The sequence below is a fragment of the Nerophis lumbriciformis genome, linkage group LG02 (assembly GCF_033978685.3).
Source record: "Nerophis lumbriciformis linkage group LG02, RoL_Nlum_v2.1, whole genome shotgun sequence".
Lineage (NCBI taxonomy): Eukaryota > Metazoa > Chordata > Actinopteri > Syngnathiformes > Syngnathidae > Nerophis > Nerophis lumbriciformis.
Window position 1 is genome coordinate 13,954,946 of NC_084549.2, and position 18,340 is coordinate 13,973,285.

General features: G+C 40.5%; 1 protein-coding gene across 2 annotated transcripts in view; it reads left to right on the top strand.

The window, feature by feature from the left end:
- The window catches only part of tp53bp2a (tumor protein p53 binding protein, 2a), an 81,969-nt gene that overhangs the window by 37,654 nt on the left and 25,975 nt on the right, over positions 1-18,340 (top strand). Inside the window, exons 8-11 of one of the 2 annotated variants that reach the window (XM_061940695.1) lie at positions 3,112-3,293; positions 3,370-3,534; positions 12,781-12,828; positions 15,937-16,126. In XM_061940695.1, coding sequence (XP_061796679.1) covers positions 3,112-3,293; positions 3,370-3,534; positions 12,781-12,828; positions 15,937-16,126 — 585 coding nt within the window. The remainder of the gene's footprint in view (positions 1-3,111; positions 3,294-3,369; positions 3,535-12,780; positions 12,829-15,936; positions 16,127-18,340) is intronic. The other variant, XM_061940771.1, reaches the window with a different exon arrangement.

Below are 18,340 nucleotides of genomic sequence, written 5' to 3' on the forward strand. Positions count from 1 at the left end.
TATGTGGAATTTGAAAGCTGGTGCGGCACGCGGGTTTTAAATGAATGGCGCTTGTCAGCCTCATGCGTGCCGTGATGGTACAGCGTATAGCACCCACTACAACCAGCGTGCCTGATCAGCCACACGTTGTATGGTGTTTCCGCTTGCTCACGCCGGTGACAGCAAGGCATACTTGGTCAACAACCACACAGGTTACACTGACGGTGGCGGTATAAAAAAAACAAACTATAACACTCTTACTAATAATGCGCCTACTCTGTGAACCCACACCAAACAAGAATGACAAACCCATTTCGGGAGAACATCTGCACAGTAACACAACATAAACACAACAGGACAAATACCCAGAATCCCATGCAGCCCTAACTCTTCCGGGATACATTATACACCCCCCCGCTACCAAACCCCGCCCACCTCAACCGACGCACAGAGGGGGGTGGGGGGGGTGGGGGGGGGTGGGGGGGGGTTGATGTGTGAGGGAGCAGGGTTGGGGTGGGGGCGGGGTTTGGTGGTAGCAGGGGTGTATAATGTATCCCGGAAGAGTTAGGGCTGCATGGGATTCTAGGTGTTTGTTCTGTTGTGTTTATGTTGTGTTAAGGTGCAGATGTTCTCCCGAAATGTGTTTGCCATTCTTGTTTGGTTTTGGTTCAAAGTGTGGCGCATTATTAGTAAGAGTGTTAAAGTCGTTTTATATGGTCACCGTCTGTGTAACCTGTGTGGCTGTTGACAAAGTATGCCTTGCTGTCACGTACGTGTGCAAGCAGAAGATGTATAATGTATAACAAGTGTTGGGCTGGCACGCTGTTAATACAGATTGTAGTGAGCGCCAAATGTTGTACCATCATGGCACACCCTTATTATAGCTGTAAGGGTGAAAGTCGGTGAATATTAATCCCGGGAGTTTTCTGCGAGAGGCACTGAAATCCGGAAGTCTCACGGGAAAATTGAGGGGTTCAGCAAGTAAGCTGCTGAGCCGCATCAAAGTGATCAAAGAGCCGCATGCGGCTCCGGAGCCGCGGGTTGCCAACCCCTGGCCTAGCATCTTAAAACATGCTATTATTAACTGTAAACGAGAAATGAATGTTTCTCATGTAGTATATGACGAGACGTCTGAGCAGCAGTCTGCACGCCTCTTTCCTGTATAAGATGTGTTTTCCACAGCTGGAGACACCTTGATTAGTCAGATAAAAAAAAATCATAATATGATCCCTTTAATGCGCCTATAATATGGTGCACCCTATGGTCCGAAAAATACGGTATTGGAGGGAATTAGCTGGCAGTGCCGTTACTTGTGCAAAGCTGGACAGCCAGTTAAAATCTAAATGCAGAAATTATTTTGATCTTCATTTGTATTGTAGTCGACTCATTTACCAAAGGTAAATTTGGTAGGCTAAATGCTACACAACAGCTAAGCACACAAGCTAAACATATGTAATACGTGTCCTTAACTGAACAATATTGCAATATAAAACAGCACATTTGTCAATATAAACAAGCACCAAATAAATATAGTTGCATATTACTCTCACATACAAGGTCTCCAAGGCAAAGTATCTAGTAACCAACGTTTCTGGATCATTCAATTTACAGCATGAGCTTAATGTAAGGAATTAGTGTGACCACGACGTGTTGGCAAAACACAAATTAACACTCCATTCCAAAAGCATAAATCTGTCCTAAGTTTAGTGTTTTCATACCTACTATTGATCTGAGTCATTTCATTTGATCAAACTTTTTCTGATATCTCACGCGACAAAATAATAAAAGTATGTACTCCCGTAATACCTATTATTGTACTCTGACTAGTTTCATTCGAAACCTTTCTAACATTCCTCACTACAAAATAGTGTTGTCCCGATACCAATATTTTGGTACCGATACTAAAATATATCTCGATACTTTTCAGTACTTTTTGATATATTTCTATCTAAAAGGGGACCACAAAAAATTGCATTATTGCCTTTATTTTAACAAAAAATCTTACGATACATTAAACCTATGTTTCTTATTGCAAGTTTGTCCTTAAATAAAATAGTGAACATATAAGACAACTTGTCTTTTAGTAGTAAGTAAGCAAACAAAGGCTCCTAATATAGCTGCTGACATATGCAGTAACATATTGTGTCATTAATCATTCTATTATTTTGTCAACATTATGAGAGACAAGCTGTAAAAATGTATTATTAATCCACTTGTTTATTTACTGTTAATATCTGCTTACTTTCTACTTTATTATTATTATTTTTACTATAACCTACTCAATGGCCTCGTGATTAGAGTGTCCGCCCTGAGATGGGTAGGTCGTGATTTCAAACCCCGGCCGAGTCATACCAAAGACTATAAAAAAATGGGACCCATTACCTCCCTGCTTAGCACTCAGCATCAAGGGTTGGAATTGGGGGTTAAATCACCCAAAAAATGATTCCCGGGCGCGGCCACCGCTGCTGCTCACTGCTCCCCTCACCTCCAAGGGGGTGCTCAAGGGTGATTGGTCAATTGCAGAGAATAATTTCGCCACACCTAGTGTGTGGGTGACAATCATTGCTACTTTAACTTTAACATGTTCTATCTACACTTCTGTTAAAATATAATAATCACTTATTCTTCTGTTGTTTTGGATGACACAAATTTGGGTACCGATCCGATACAGGATCATACATTGGTCATATTCAAAGTCCTCATGTGTCCAGGGACATATTTCCTGAGTTTATAAACATAATATAAATGGTAAAAAAACGAAAGAGGGGGACCGGTACTTTTTAGAGGCGGTATAGTACCGAATATGATTCATTAGTATCGCGGCACTTTACTAATACCGGTATACCGTATAACCCTACTACAAAATAATGAAAGTATGTATGATTCCTGCCGACGTACATATATATTCCTGCTGCATAAGATGAATATCAGTATCAGACAACACTCAAGGCTACAATATCGGTCACGTATCGGAAGTGAAAAAGCGGTATGGGGACAGTCCTAGTATTTTTTTAATTAACATTTCTGTTCAGTTATAAATTATCATTTTATTATAAAACATTACTATATAATATATATTATTTCACAACATTCTAATGTCGCCATCTTCCCCACCCTTCTCTTCACCTGCAGTGGAGGAGATTGAGCAGATGAACAACCTCTTCCAGCAGAAGCAGCGAGAGCTGGTGATGGCTGCCACCAAGGTGGAGGATCTTAACCGGCAGCTGGAATTGTTGAAAAATGGCAAAATGGAGAACTTCCACGACAACCAGGGCTCTGTGGCTGAACTTGACCGCCTTTACAAGGAGTTACAGGTGTGCCATTTTGGGTCACGTTGCGTATAAAGCAGCTTATTTCCAGTGGGAGTCATCTTCCTCTTTTCCTTGGCAGATGAGGAACAAGCTGAACCAGGACCAAAATTCCAAACTGCAGCACCAGAGAGAGAGCCTGAACAAGCGCAACATGGAGGTGGCTGCCATGGATAAGAGGATCGGCGAGCTGCGTGATCGGCTGTGGAAGAAGAAGGCAGCGCTGCAGCAGAAGGAGAACTTGCCTGTAAGAATTACACATATGTTCTAGACACATAAAGTTGTTGCAGACCACAGATAGGAAAAGGTCAGAGTCGTGTATAAAGAGTATGGCCAATTCGGTTTCAGGCGATCTCCTAAACCATAGGTCGGCAACCCAAATTGTTGAAAGAGCCATATTGGACCAAAAATACAAATAAATAAATCTGTCTGGAGCCGCAAAATATTAAAAGTCTTATATACCGTATTTTTCGGAGTATAAGTCGCACCGGAGTATAAGTCGCACCTGCTGAAAATGCATAATAAAGAAGGAAAAAAACATATATAAGTCGCACTGGAGCCCGGCCAAACTATGAAAAAAACTGCGACTTATAGTCCGAAAAATACGGTAAGTGTTATAATGAAGGCAACACATGATGTAGGTGTCTATAGTAGCTACATTAGCCTACTATCGAAATGACATTAAAAGTCTTATATAAGTGTTATAACGAAGGCAACACATGATGTAAGTGTCTATATTAGCTTTATTAGCCTACTATCCAAGGCTGACGCAAATCTTCGTTGACAGAAATGTTGTATTTAAATTTTTATTCTACACATTTTTGCTACATTGGAAATCATTAGTAAAAAATGGAGGCTTCTCGCAGGATGAGATAACTTGTGGAAATGACTGTCTCGGAATGGCCAAAGGTATAGATGTGTGTGTCTTAAGTTTACGGAAACGGCAGGCTGTCTTCTTCTAATTGATTTATTACAATCTTTGCAAGCTGGGTAACGTTTGCTGTGGTCTGGAACAACATGGCGCACAAAGAACTATGAGGAATACAGCCAATATTACATACAGATAACGTGTCATGAGACATGCAAATATAAATTAAATACACAGAAGACATAAGCAAAGGAAATTCAATGAGCTCAAATATACCTACCGTATTTTTCGGACTATAAGTCGCAGTTTTTTTCATAGTTTGGCCGGGGGTGCGACCGATACTCAGGGGCGACTTATGTGTGAAATTATTAACACATTACCGTAAAATATCAAATAATGTTATTTAGCTCATTCACGTAAGAGACTAGACGTATAAGATTTCATGGGATTTAGCGATTAGGAGTGACAGATTGTTTGGTAAACGTATAGCATGTTCTATATGTTATAGTTATTTGAATGACTCTTACCATAATATGTTACGTTAACATACCAGGCACGTTCTCAGTTGGTTATTTATGCCTCATATAACGTACACTTATTCAGCCTGTTGTTCACTATTCTTTATTTATTTTAAATTGCCTTTCAAATGTCTATTCTTGGTGTTGGGTTTTATCAATAAATTTCCCCCAAAAATGCGACTTATACTCTAGTGCGACTTATATATGTTTTTTCCTTCTTTATTATGCATTTTCGGCCGGTGCGACTTATACTCCGGAGTGACTTATACTCCGAAAAATACGGTACTAACGAGGCATAATGATGCAATGTGTACATACAGCTAGCCTAAATAGCATGTTAGCATCGATTAGCTTGCAGTCATGGATTGACCAAATATGCCTGATAAGCACTCCAGTATATCAATACAATAAACAAAGCTCACCTTTGTGCATTCACACACAGCATATAATATTTGGTGGACAAAATGAGACAAAGAAGGAGTGGCATAAAACACGTCTTTCTGTGGCAGCATCGGAGAAAGTTGTACATGTAAACAAACTACGATGAGTTCAAGGATCGCTGAAATTAGTAGGACAAAACGGCCTTTGCCAAATACTTTCATCAGTGTAGCATGTATAATATAAACGGTGGGATTTCTAACAATTAGGAAGGTTTGTGTCATGGTTGTTCTTTTTCCATTTTCACACATCTCTAAAAGAAGTCCAGGGAGTCATCTGGGCGGCGCTAAAGAGCCACATATCTAGAGCCGCGGGTTGCTGACCCCCGTCTTAAATGGTCAAAAGGCACTCACGTGACTACAGGGCGCCATGACTACTACCAACTTTGAGCTAATGCTATGTGTTTACGATGCTTCAACGTTCGTATTTCGACGCGTAAAAATGCCCTGTTGTGCAGCATGAGATTTGTGGAACGCCTTTACATCTCTTTTCCAACAATCCGTAAAGAAGACAAGTATGGGAAGTGAAGGTTCGCAAACAACACTGGAGAGCCACCGATTACAGCGTCTTGTGCCAGGTAAACTGGCACAAGACGCACTTTCTATAAAATGTAAATTAACTTAAACAGCATTTAGGCTCCTACAAGAGGATTTGCCAAAAATAGATTATCTTTGAATCTCAGTAAAACTAAAATCATGCAAGGAAACCAAATTTTGGATCTAATAATAGATGAGAAAATTAACTGGAAATCTCATTAAAATATACAACATAAAGTGGCAAGAAATATGTCAATAATGAGTACCGGTAAAGCAAAATATGTTCTGGACCAAAAATCACTCCATATTCTCTACTGTTCGCAAGTGTTACGATATCGAAGTTAATATGGGGAAATAACTGAGATCGGTAGGTTGTGAGTTCAAACCCCTGGCCGAGTCATACCAAAGACTATAAAAATGGGAGCCATTACCTCCCTGCTTGTCACTCAGCATCAATGGTTGGAATTGGGGATTAAATCACCAAAAATGATTCCCGGGCACGGCCACCGCTGCTGCTCATTGCTCCCCTCACCTCCCAGGGGGTGATCAAGGGTGATGGGTCAAATGCAGAGAATAATTTCGCCACACCTTGTGTGTGTGACAATCATTGGTACTTTAACTTTAACTTTATTCACTTACCATGTAACATAAAAGAAAGATCAGTTATAATTAGTGATGTCCGATAATATCGGACTGCCGATATTATCGGCCGATAAATGCTTTAAAATGTAATATCGGAAATTATCGGTATTGGTTTCAAAAAGTAAAATTTATGACTTTTTAAAACGCCGCTGTACGGAGTGGTACACGGACGTAGGGAGAAGTACAGAGCACCACTAAACCTTTGAGACACTGCCTTTGCGTGCCGGCCCAATCACATAATATCTACGGCTTTTCACACACAAGTGAATGCAAGGCATACTTGATCAACAGCCATACAGGTCACACTGAGGGTGGCCGTATAAACAACTTTTAACACTGTTACAAATATGCGCCACACTGTGAACCCACACCAAACAAGAATGACAAACACATTTCGGGAGATCATCCGCACCGTAACACAACATAAACACAACAGAACAAATACCCAGAACCCCTTGCAGCACTAACTCTTCCGGGACGCTACAATATACACCCCTTACCTCCCGCCCCTCCCACCTCAACCCCGCCCCCTCCAATCCCGCCCACCTCAACCTCCTCATGCTCTCTCAGGGAGAGTGTGTCCCAAATTCCAAGCTGCTGTTTTGAGGCATGTTAAAAAAAATAATGCACTTGGTGACTTCAATAATAAATATGGCAGTGCCATGTTGGCATTTTTTTCCCATAACTTGAGTTGACTTATTTTGGAAAACTTTGTTACATTGTTTAATGCATCCAGCGGGGCATCACAACAAAATTAGGCATAATAATGTGTTGATTCCACGACTGTATATATCGGTATCGGTTGATATCGGAATCGGTAATCAAGAGTTGGACAATATCAGACATCGGCAAAAAAGGCAGTATCAGACATCTCTAGTTATACGGTAATAATAATACATAATAAGTGATACATTACAAATACATTGGAGGCAACCACCACAGTTGACATACTTCACACAAAAGTCACAATTTGTGATTGTTGGTCTAAAACTAAAAATGAGCGTAATACATTTTTATTCGCTCGTTCTGTGTATTTCTTTACGTTTATTGCGCCGTCTGGTGCGTGTTAGAGTGCCTGCTGGTCACGAAATACTGCAGGGATGTTATCAGCAGATTGTGTCAAATGTGGTCACAACATTCTACTTTCACGAAATAAAAGCATGTTTTATGGTAAGTTTATAAGCCAGAGTATGCTTAGAACTATATAGACGTATTATTTTGGTTTATATAATCAGAAAAACTATTGTCAAAACGACAGAAATTGCATGCACAGCCGCACACGCCCTTGGTAGCAGTCATGGCGTCTGTTTTTTAGTTGGCAATACTCTTTATACACGACTTTGGAATAGGTTAGAATATAGCTCCCCCTAGTGGGTGAGAAGCTAGAGTGCTATGCCTCACATATAATTGCCCAAGGCCTCAGATACCCTCAGAGGTGACCAGTGCCAATACAAGGCTACGTGCACTTTCTGCTTTACTCTGCAGGGGAACCTTGTGAGCTCCTTTTGCAATTACAGTGTTGGATCTAAGTGTGCTGAGTTGTGCGATTTTGAGTCCCATTTGGCAGAATCAGCTCCTGTAACATGTGAGAGGACTTACAAGTGCAGGCTGACATAGCAGACATGCCATAATGACAAGGGAGGCAGGCAGCACACTTGAAAGAAACAGGAAAAGAGCGAGAGCGCCTGTTTTTTTTTTAAAAGTACACCAAATCTAAAAACAGGCCTAATAACGTCTCAAAAAAAAAAAAAATTCACAAATTTTTTTTAAAATTTTTTTTATAGAATAAATTTTTCTAAATATATTTTTTATTTTTATTTAGCCTTTATTTAACCAGGTAAAAATCCCATTGTGATCAAAGATCTCTTTTCCAAGGGAGACCTGACCAAGAGGGCAGCAGCAAGGTTACATTAAAAAACAATAAACAACACATATACAGTACAGGCCAAAAGTTTGGACACACCTTCTCCTCATTCAATGCGTTTTCTTTATTTTCATGACTATTTACATTGCAGATTGTCACTGAAGGCATCCAAACTATGAATGAACACATGTGGAGTTATGTACTTAACAAAAAAAGGTGAAATAACTGAAAACATGTTTTATATTCTAGTTTCTTCAAAATAGCCACCCTTTGCTCTGATTACTGCCTTGCATACTCTTGGCATTCTCTCGATGAGCTTCAAGAGGTAGTCACCTGAAATGGTTTTCACTTCACAGGTGTCGTAGTTTCGATGCCTTCAGTGACAATCGACAATGTAAATAGTCATGAAAATAAAGAAAACGCATTGAAATGAGAAGGTGTCCAAACTTTTGGCCTGTACTGTTCGTACGACAACAGCCAAAAGAAGCTTTTGTAACTTGCATCCTGTTTTGAAAAAGTTTTATAATAGTTTTTATACCAAATAATACATTGCGCAAAATATTTTGAATCGTGTTAAATCGGGAACCGATTCTGAATCGAATCGTCACCAACAAGAATCTGAATCTAATTGTGATTTGTGGTAAGAATAGCATCCCTATTGTCTAAAGGAATGTTTACACATTGCTGGATTGGATGGCGATTTCTCTCAAACCGCCATGAACCGTGTCTCAATGATGGCGGCTTTTGAACACGGCGCTAATGTAGATTGCCGTGGGGGTACCACAGATGTCCCCGAAAACCAGCAAAATCCTCTCCGTTTTGCTTCTTTATGAGCCTGTGTTGCTTCCGTGTTTAACTCCGCCACCTACTTGAACTACCTGTGTGCACGTCGCGAAGATCCGCGAGAAAATTGTGACTGGCGGACTATGGCAGGGTCATGACCACATTATTATCCCGGATCCTGCGGGGCAAACACAGAGGCTGTCGTTCTCTAAACGGCAAGAGGCGTTTTGAAGACGGCCCTTTTCGAGCCACCAAGGGTGCCACGAAAAATTGAACCGCGATTCTTAGGGTTTATGGTTCTTAGGGTTTATGGTGGCTCAGTGAAGATTCAGCAGGTTTTGTGTTCAATGTTAACATGGTCTTTGGCGGAGCACGGCGAATTGCCGAATCGTTATCAAAACCAGCGATGTATGAATGTATCTTAAAGGGGAACATTATCACAATTTCAGAAGGGTTAAAACCAGTAAAAATCAGTTCCCAGTGGCTTATTTTATTTTTCGAAGTTTTTTTCAAAATGTTACCCATCACGCAATATCCCTAAAAAAAGCTTCAAAGTGCCTGATTTTAACCATCGTTATATACACCCGTCCATTTTCCTGTGACGTCACACAGTGAAACATGGCGGAAATAACAGCAAGGTATAGCGACATTAGCTCGGATTCAGACTCGGATTTCAGCGGCTTAACACTGTCTGATAAGATAATTACTAACAACTATGAACTAGGTTTACAGCATATGAAATACATTTGGCAACAACATGCACTTTGAGAGTGCAGACAGCCCATTTCCGGCGCGCTAAGAACATATATTTTTCCACGATTTCAGTCAGCACTCAGGTTAACCATACCTAAATAGACACAAAATACTGCATTACACAAGACTACCCGAATGTACTCGAATGATTGGAAAAAAAAAAAAAGTTTTTAAGCTAAATTATTGGTAAACACAGTTTATGTATAATAATTTATGTAAAACCGCGAGTAATGAATAAAGTTTTCATCAATTAATATATTCTGTAGACATACCCTTATCCGCTCTCTTTTCCTGAAAGCTGATCTGTCCAGTTTTGGAGTTGATGTCAGCAGGCCAGGGAAGCTAGGGTCGATATTCTTCTCTTGATCATCTTCGGTGGCATAAGGGACGGTAGAAGCGGTGTGAGCCAAGACATCCAAGGGGTTTAGCTCGCTCGTCTGCGGGAACAAACTGCCGCCATTGCTTGCCGTGCTACCGAGGTCCTTTGTCCCTGAATTGCTCACACACTCCGGCAGATTCAATGGGGGTCTGGCGGCAGATTTCTTTGACTTTATCGTTGGAAATGCATCTGCTTTGAGTGTCGCAGGATATCCACACATTCTTGCCATCTCTGTCGTAGCATAGCTTTCGTCGGTAAAGTGTGCGGAACAAACGACTGACCATTTCGTCGGCTTTCCCCACACCCTCGTATTTTGAACAAATTTCGTCCAATTTCTTGCCACTTTCGCATCTTTGGGCCACTGGCGCAACTTGAATCCGTCCCTGTCCGTGTTGTTACACCCTCCGACAACACACCGACGAAAGTGAGAAAATGGCGGATTGCTCCCCAATGTGACGTCATCGCTCCGAGAGCGAATAATAGAAAGGCGTTTAATTCGCCAAAATTCACCCATTTAGAGTTCGGAAATCGGTTAAAAAAATATATGGTCTTTTTTCTGGAACATCAAGGTATATATTGACGCTTACATAGGTCTGGTGATAATGTTCCCCTTTAAGTTTTTTTTTTGTTTTTTTTAGACAAAAACACTTGATTATTGGAGAAAACCACCTTAATAGCTTAATGTTGAATGCAGGTTTGTCCTGAGAGAGAACTTGGCCACACACTGTATTTGCAGTAGTTTAGATTTAGTTTATTATTTCTTTGGTCAGTGCCAGTGGTCAACAAAATAAACAAACAGGTGTACATCCATGAATTGATAAATTGACAAGTTGAGCAAAAATTGAGATGAAGTTGAGCACTTATTTCGCCTAACCCTATAAACGATCTCAAATACAAGATGAAGTAAAACCAGGAGACATCGGTCTCTGATCTTGAGCTTCATAGAAATGTGAAATTTCCTTTACACAACATATTATAAATACACCTCGTACACAACATAAACACTGTTCAAATATATACACAGTAAAGTCATAGACGGACAGTTGTGAAATATCCCTGTACACGTGTTGGTTAAACATTTGTACCAATTATATGCTATATACAAACACTTATGCTTCCATTATTATTAGAGATATCCGATAATATCGGACTGCCGATATTATCGGCCGATAAATGCTTTAAAATGTAATATCGGAAATTATCGGTATCGGAGAAGTACAGAGCAGTTGCGTCTCCCAGTCATACTTGCCAACCCTCCCGATTTTCCCGGGAGACTCCCGAATTTCAGTGCCTCCCCCCTGAAAATCACCCGGGGCAACCATTCTTCCGAATTCCTCCCGATTTCCACCCAAACAACAATATTGGAGGCGTGCCTTAAAGGCACTGCTTTTGCGTGCCGGCCCAATCACATAATATCTACGGCTTTTCTGACACACACAAGTAAATGCCATTCATACTTGGTCAACAGCCATACAGGTCACACTGAGGGTGGCTGTACAAACAACTTTAACACTGTTACAAATATGCGCCACACTGTGAACCCACACCAAACAAGAATGACAAACACATTTCGGGAGAACATCCGCACCGTAACACAACATAAACACAACAGAACAAATACCCAGAACCCCTTGCAGCACTAACTCTTCCGGGACGCTACAATGTACACCCCCTACTGCCCCCAACCCCGCCCACCTCATCCTCCTCATGCTCTCTCAGGGAGAGTATGTCCCAAATTCCAAGCTGCTGTTTTGAGGCATGTTAAAAAAAAAAAAAAAAGCACTTTGTGACTTCAATAATAAATATGGCAGTGCCATGTTGGCATTTTTTTTCCATAACTTGAGTTGATTTATTTTTGGAAAACCTTGTTACATTGTTTAATGCATCCAGCGGGGCATCACAACAAAATTAGGCATAATAATGTGTTAATTCCACGACTGTATATATCGGTATCGGTTGATATCGGAATCGGTAATTAAGAGTTGGACAATATCGGATATTGGCAAAAAAGCCATTATCGGACATCCCTAATTATTATTTATGCCCCACATTTATTGATCATAGTATTTAACTACTGGTGTTGATTCAAGAGCGAAATATTTTTCTAAGAAATTGGTCTATAAGTTTTTCTTTTTTAAATGTGTGAATGGAACATAGTAGGACCTTTTACTAATTTCTTAACCTAAATGATCATACAATTATAATGCAATGCAAAGCTTTTAGAATGCAGAAAGATCATGTCTAATGTTAATGAGGTATAGACTTAATGTTCCTTGCTATAATGTAGACATCCAGTAGGGGCTTTATATGATAATATATAATATATAATTTCTTTGGAAAAAGCCTGTTATTATTTTTGGAAGCCTGTCATTATTTCTGTCATTTTCTAAAGTGCACAATAAAGTAGGAATTAGGAGTGTGACGCATTCAGATGGGAGGCCCTGAAAAGAGTCCTGTGAAGAGGTGATTCACACACCCTGCCTGGAATCATAATGAGCAAACCTTTTTAACAGCCGCACAAAGACGCTCTCCATCGAATCTGCGACCAACCAACAAGTGCATGGCTCACATACATCACACACACTTAAAGAGAAGCTCGTCTTTTTTCCTCGGAGTCAAGAGAAGTGGCTAATATTGTACTTGATAGGAAGGTCAGGGAGTTATTTGCTATTTTGAACTGCTGTTGCATGTTTGTGCTTTTGTTTTCTCAAGAATGGCTATCCCGGTAAAGAGAGTGCTTCAAAAGACACACATCCTCAGGTAACCAAAACTAGCGTCGGCGCGGAACGTCTGTTCCTTTATTCCCTCTTAGGTCTGATGTCTTCTGTGGTCACGCTGCCAAATTTCTGTTGACCGTGACAGCCATTGTGAGTCACACTTTAGTTAAGGAAATTGCATGTTGTAATTCATCACGGGTGCAATGCAAGGTATTCCGGGGCCATATTTTCAGGTTGATGATTTAAAATTCCACTCAAATTTAAAGTGAATGTTTTTTTTAGAGAACACAAGCATTTATGCCAGATGCACCATACTTCCTTTCTGTTATGTTTATTTACTCAACTGCAGAACATACAAGGTGTCTGTCTATTAGGGGCCAGGCCTGTTATTTTACAAGACAGTTTTATAGTAATACAAACCCCGTTTCCATATGAGTTGGGAAATTGTGTTAGATGTAAATATAAACGGAATACAATGATTTGCAAATCATTTTCAACCCATATTTAGTTGAATAAGCTACAAAGACAACATATTTGATGTTCAAACTGATAAACATTTTTTTTTTTTTGCAAATAATCATTAACTTTAGAATTTGATGCCAGCAACACGTGACAAAGAAGTTGGGAAAGGTGGCAATAAATACTGATAAAGTTGAGGAATGCTCATCAAACACTTATTCGGAACATCCCACAGGTGTGCAGGCTAATTGGGAACAGGTGGGTGCCATGATTGGGTATAAAAACAGCTTCCCAAAAAAAGCTCAGTCTTTCCCAAGAAAGGATGGGGCGAGGTACACCCCTTTGTCCACAACTGCGTGAGCAAATAGTCAAACAGTTTTAAGAACAACGTTTCTCAAAGTGCAATTGCAAGAAATTTAGGGATTTCAACATCTACGGTCCGTAATATCATCAAAGGGTTCAGAGAATTTGGAGAAATCACTCCACATAAGCGGCATGGCCGGAAACCAACATTGAATGACCATGACATTCGATCCCTCAGACGGCACTGTATCAAAAACCGACATCAATCTCTAAAGGATATCACCACATGTGCTCAGGAACACTTCAGAAAACCACTGTCACTAAATACAGTTTGTCGCTACATCTGTAAGTGCAAGTTAAAGCTCTACTATGCAAAGCGAAATCCATTTATCAACAACATCCAGAAACGCCGCCGGCTTCTCTGGGCCCGAGCTCATCTAAGATGGACTCATGCAAAGTGGAAAAGTGTTCTGTGGTCTGACGAGTCCACATTTCAAATTGTTTTTGGAAATATTCGACATCGTGTCATCCGGACCAAAGGGGAAGCAAACCATCCAGACTGTTATCGACGCAAAGTTCAAAAGCCAGCATCTGTGATGGTATGGGGGTGCATTAGTGCCCAAGGCATGGGTAACTTACACTTCTGTGAAGGCACCATTAATGCTGAAAGGTACATACAGGTTTTGGAACAACATATGCTGCCATCTAAGCGCCGTCTTTTTCATGGACGCCCCTGCTTATTTCAGCAAGACAATGCCAAGCCACATTCAGCACGTGTTACAACAGCGTGGCTTCGTAAAAAAAGAGTGCGGGTACTTTCCTGGCCCGCCTGCAGTCCAGACCTGTCTCCCATCGAAAATGTGTAGCGCATTATGAAGCGTAAAATGGATGAAGTGCTGGCTGTCCAGAGTCGGGACCCAGGGTGGACCGCTCGCCTGTGCATCGGCTGGGAACATCTCTGCGCTGCTGACCCGTCTCCGCTCGGGATGGTGTCCTGCTGGCCCCACTATGGACTGGACTCTTACTATTATGTTGGATCCACTATGGACTGGACTCTCACAATATTATGTCAGACCCACTCGACATCCATTGCATTCGGTCTCCCCTAGAGGGGGGCTTACCCACATATGCGGTCCTCTCCAAGGTTTCTCATAGTCATTCACATCGATGTCCCACTGGGGTGAGTTTTTCCTTGCCCTTATTTGGGCTTTGTACCGAGGATGTCGTTGTGGCTTGTGCAGCCCTTTGAGACACTTGTGATTTTGGGCTATATAAGTAAACATTGATTGATTGAAAATACGACAGCGGAGACCCCGGACTGTTGAACGACTGAAGCTCTACATAAAACAAGAATGGGAAATAATTCCACTTTCAAAGCTTCAACAATTAGTTTCCTCAGTTCCCAATCGTTTATTGAGTGTTGTTAAAAGAAAAGGTGATGTAACACAGTGGTGAACATGCCCTTTCCCAACTACTTTGGCACGTGTTGCAGCCATGAAATTCTAAGTTAATTATTATTTGCAAAAAAAAATTAAGGTTTATGAGTTTGAACATCAAATATCTTGTCTTTGTAGTGCATTCAACTGAATATGGGTTGAAAAGGATTTGCAAATCATTGTATTCCGTTTATATTTACATCTAACACAATTTCCCAATTCATATGGAAACAGGGTTTGTAATTCGTTGCTTTCTTCTCTCCTGTTAGTACATACCAAATGGCAGTTGCAGTTAAAACTTCACAGTATGCAGCTTTACAGATGCCATGTCAACCACAACACACCTCCAATTAATGGACAGTATTTGAGTGGAGTTATTTGTGTAAATGTAGCCTTAATGCCACTGTAAAGCCCTCTACCATCAGAAACTTGTTTAAGTGTGCTCCGAAACAGCATGTGAGCTCATGTCAAGTGGTTTCAAAGGTCACAATGATTGTTACTTGCACAGAGCTTTCTGTGCAAAAAACATACCGGTACATTCCCATGACTCCCCTGACCTTTTACACATTTTCTTCCCCATCATTCTGCTCTTCAAATCTTCTTTTGAAAGATACAAAACTAACTTTCACAATTCAGCACTCACCAGGATACATTGTTTTTATGAGGATGATAAGGTGGTGCAACCTGCAGGCCATATAAGATGTTATTTATCATTGTCTCCTAATTTTCTGTTTCCTGGTTTGTTATGACCGCAGCATGCTTTTTGTACTCATCCCCTTATGCTGACTCAGGGCTCCACACTTCTCTACTTTTACCAAAACAACTAAAATAGCTGGTGTCATTGTGTTTGTTTATGTTTTGGTGTCCAAGCAATGTTTTCTATTTGCTCTACTCCAATTAATAATGAAACATGCTTAACTTTTGAACTCAACATTCCTTTTTTTTGTCTCTAGGCGCCCCCTGATGGCCCAACCAGTCAACAACAGTCAGGTCCATCTCGCGTGGCGGCAGTCGGCCCGTACATCCAGTCGTCCACCATGCCCCGCGGCGGCACTGGCAGACACGACCTGCTTGTAAAACCAGCCTACCCAGACGGCACTGCCACCCTGCCCACACACGATCTGCAGAACAAAGCCAGAACAGGTGAGAACCCAGGACCTGGATCCAATATTTCCTCTTATTTCCTTCCAACTTAGGGCATTTTCTTAGTGGAAACAAAGTATTTATTAAAGTTTGTCAAGCAGGAGCAAAGAGGTCCAATGCATTGACTGGTTGTGGCGTCACTCTGAGCTCAGAAGGTAGCAAAGTCAACTCCTGGATGCTGTGTTGTGCCTGAATATCATCATATCATTTTTGCACTTTTGCTACGGAGTGTTTTTTCTTGCCTTGTTTTGAAGTGGCTCATTCTTTTTTCAGTGCCAGGGTGAAAACTAAGCTGTCCCTTTTCCTGTTTTAGCCAGTACAGTGTTGACTCGGTTTTCTTTTAGTGAGATTCAGTTTTCCACTAAAGGTTTTTGCATGTTTTTTGTATACTGTCTCTGTTATGTTATGCCAGAGCTATTTATTTATTTATCCTTTATTTAACCAGGTAAAATCCCATTGAGATCAAAGATCTCTTTTCCAAGGGAGACCTGGCCAAGAGGCATACTTGCCAACCCTCCCGGATTTTCCGGGAGACTCCCGAAATTCAGCGCCTCTCCCGAAAACCTCCTGGGACAAATTTTCTCCCGAAAATCTCCTGAAATTCAGGCGGACTCAGGTCCTCCACAATATGAAAAAGCGTACCTGCCCAATCACGTTATAACTATAGAATGATGGAGGGCGAGTTCTTGGTTTCTTATGTGGGTTTATTGTTAGGCAGTTTCATTAACGTCCTCCCAGCGTGGCAACAACACACAACAACAGCATTCACTTTTTTGTATACCGTAAAGCAGTTCGTCTGCCGTAAACAGCAATGTTGTGACACTCTTAAACAGGACAATACTGCTATCTAGTGCATTTGATTAAAGCACTTTTGTGCGTGCCACACATCAATGCATCATCAGCAGGGTGTTCAGCATGGTTCGAAAAATAGTGACAGAGAATAGAACAAGGATGGACAATTCAACCCTTAACTCAACAATGAGTAGATGAGTGTTATGTGTGTGTATATGTGTAAATAAATGAACACTGAAATTAAAGTATTTATTATATATATATATATATATATATATATATATATATATATATATATATATATATATATATATATATATATATATATAGCTAGAATTCACTGAACGTCAAGTATTTCTTTTATTTATATATATATATATATATATATATATATATATATATATATATATATATATGAAATACTTGACTTGGTGAATTCTAGCTGTAAATATACTCCTCCCCTTTTAACCACGCCCACCCCCCACCCCCTCCCCCCACCTCCCGAAATCGGAGGTCTCAAGGTTGGCAAGTATGCCAAGAGGGCAGCAGCAAGCTTACATTAAAAACTGTAAACAACACATAAAACATCAAATTTACAACATTAAAACTTGCTCACATAACACATGTGCATACAGACAAGGTAGACTGCAATCCTTTCACAGAAGCTTCAAACTCATTTAATGTAAGAAGGGTTTGAAGTTGAAGATTCGATTGTAGATTATTCCAAGCCTTCGGTGTTGAAAACCTAAATGCTTTCTTGCCCAGTTCAGTTCTTACTTTGGGGACGACAAATTGCAGAACATTCCTTGAACGAAGATTGTGACTTCCTTGTTTCTTTGTTAAAAGACAAGACAGATAAGATGGAGTGATACCCAGAATGGTTTTGTAGATGAACACATACCAATGATTGAGGCGTCGAGCACATAAAGATATCCAGTTAACCATTGAGCGTAACACTCAATGGTGAGTAAGGGGAGCGCAGTTGGTGATGAATCTCAGTGCCCCGTGGTACTCACTATCCAGCTTGTGGAGACAACCAGCAGTAGCATTCATGTACAACACATCTCCATAGTCAATAACAGGTAAAAAGGTTGTCTCCACCAATTTCTGTTTCACAGTAAAAGAAAAGCAAGACTTGTTTCTATAATAAAATCCCAGTAAAAGTTTCAGTTTTACTGCATACTGAATGTGCTCCTTAAAACTCAAGTGGTCATCAATTAAAAATCCTAAATATTTAAAAGAAGATACTAACACAATTTATTTATTTAGGGAACATTATCACCAGACCTATGTCAGCGTCAATATATACCTTGATGTTGCAGAAAAAAGACCATATATTTTTTTAACCGATTTCCGAACTCTAAATGGGTGAATTCTGGCGAATTAAACGCCTTTCTAATGTTCGCTCTCGGAGCGATGACG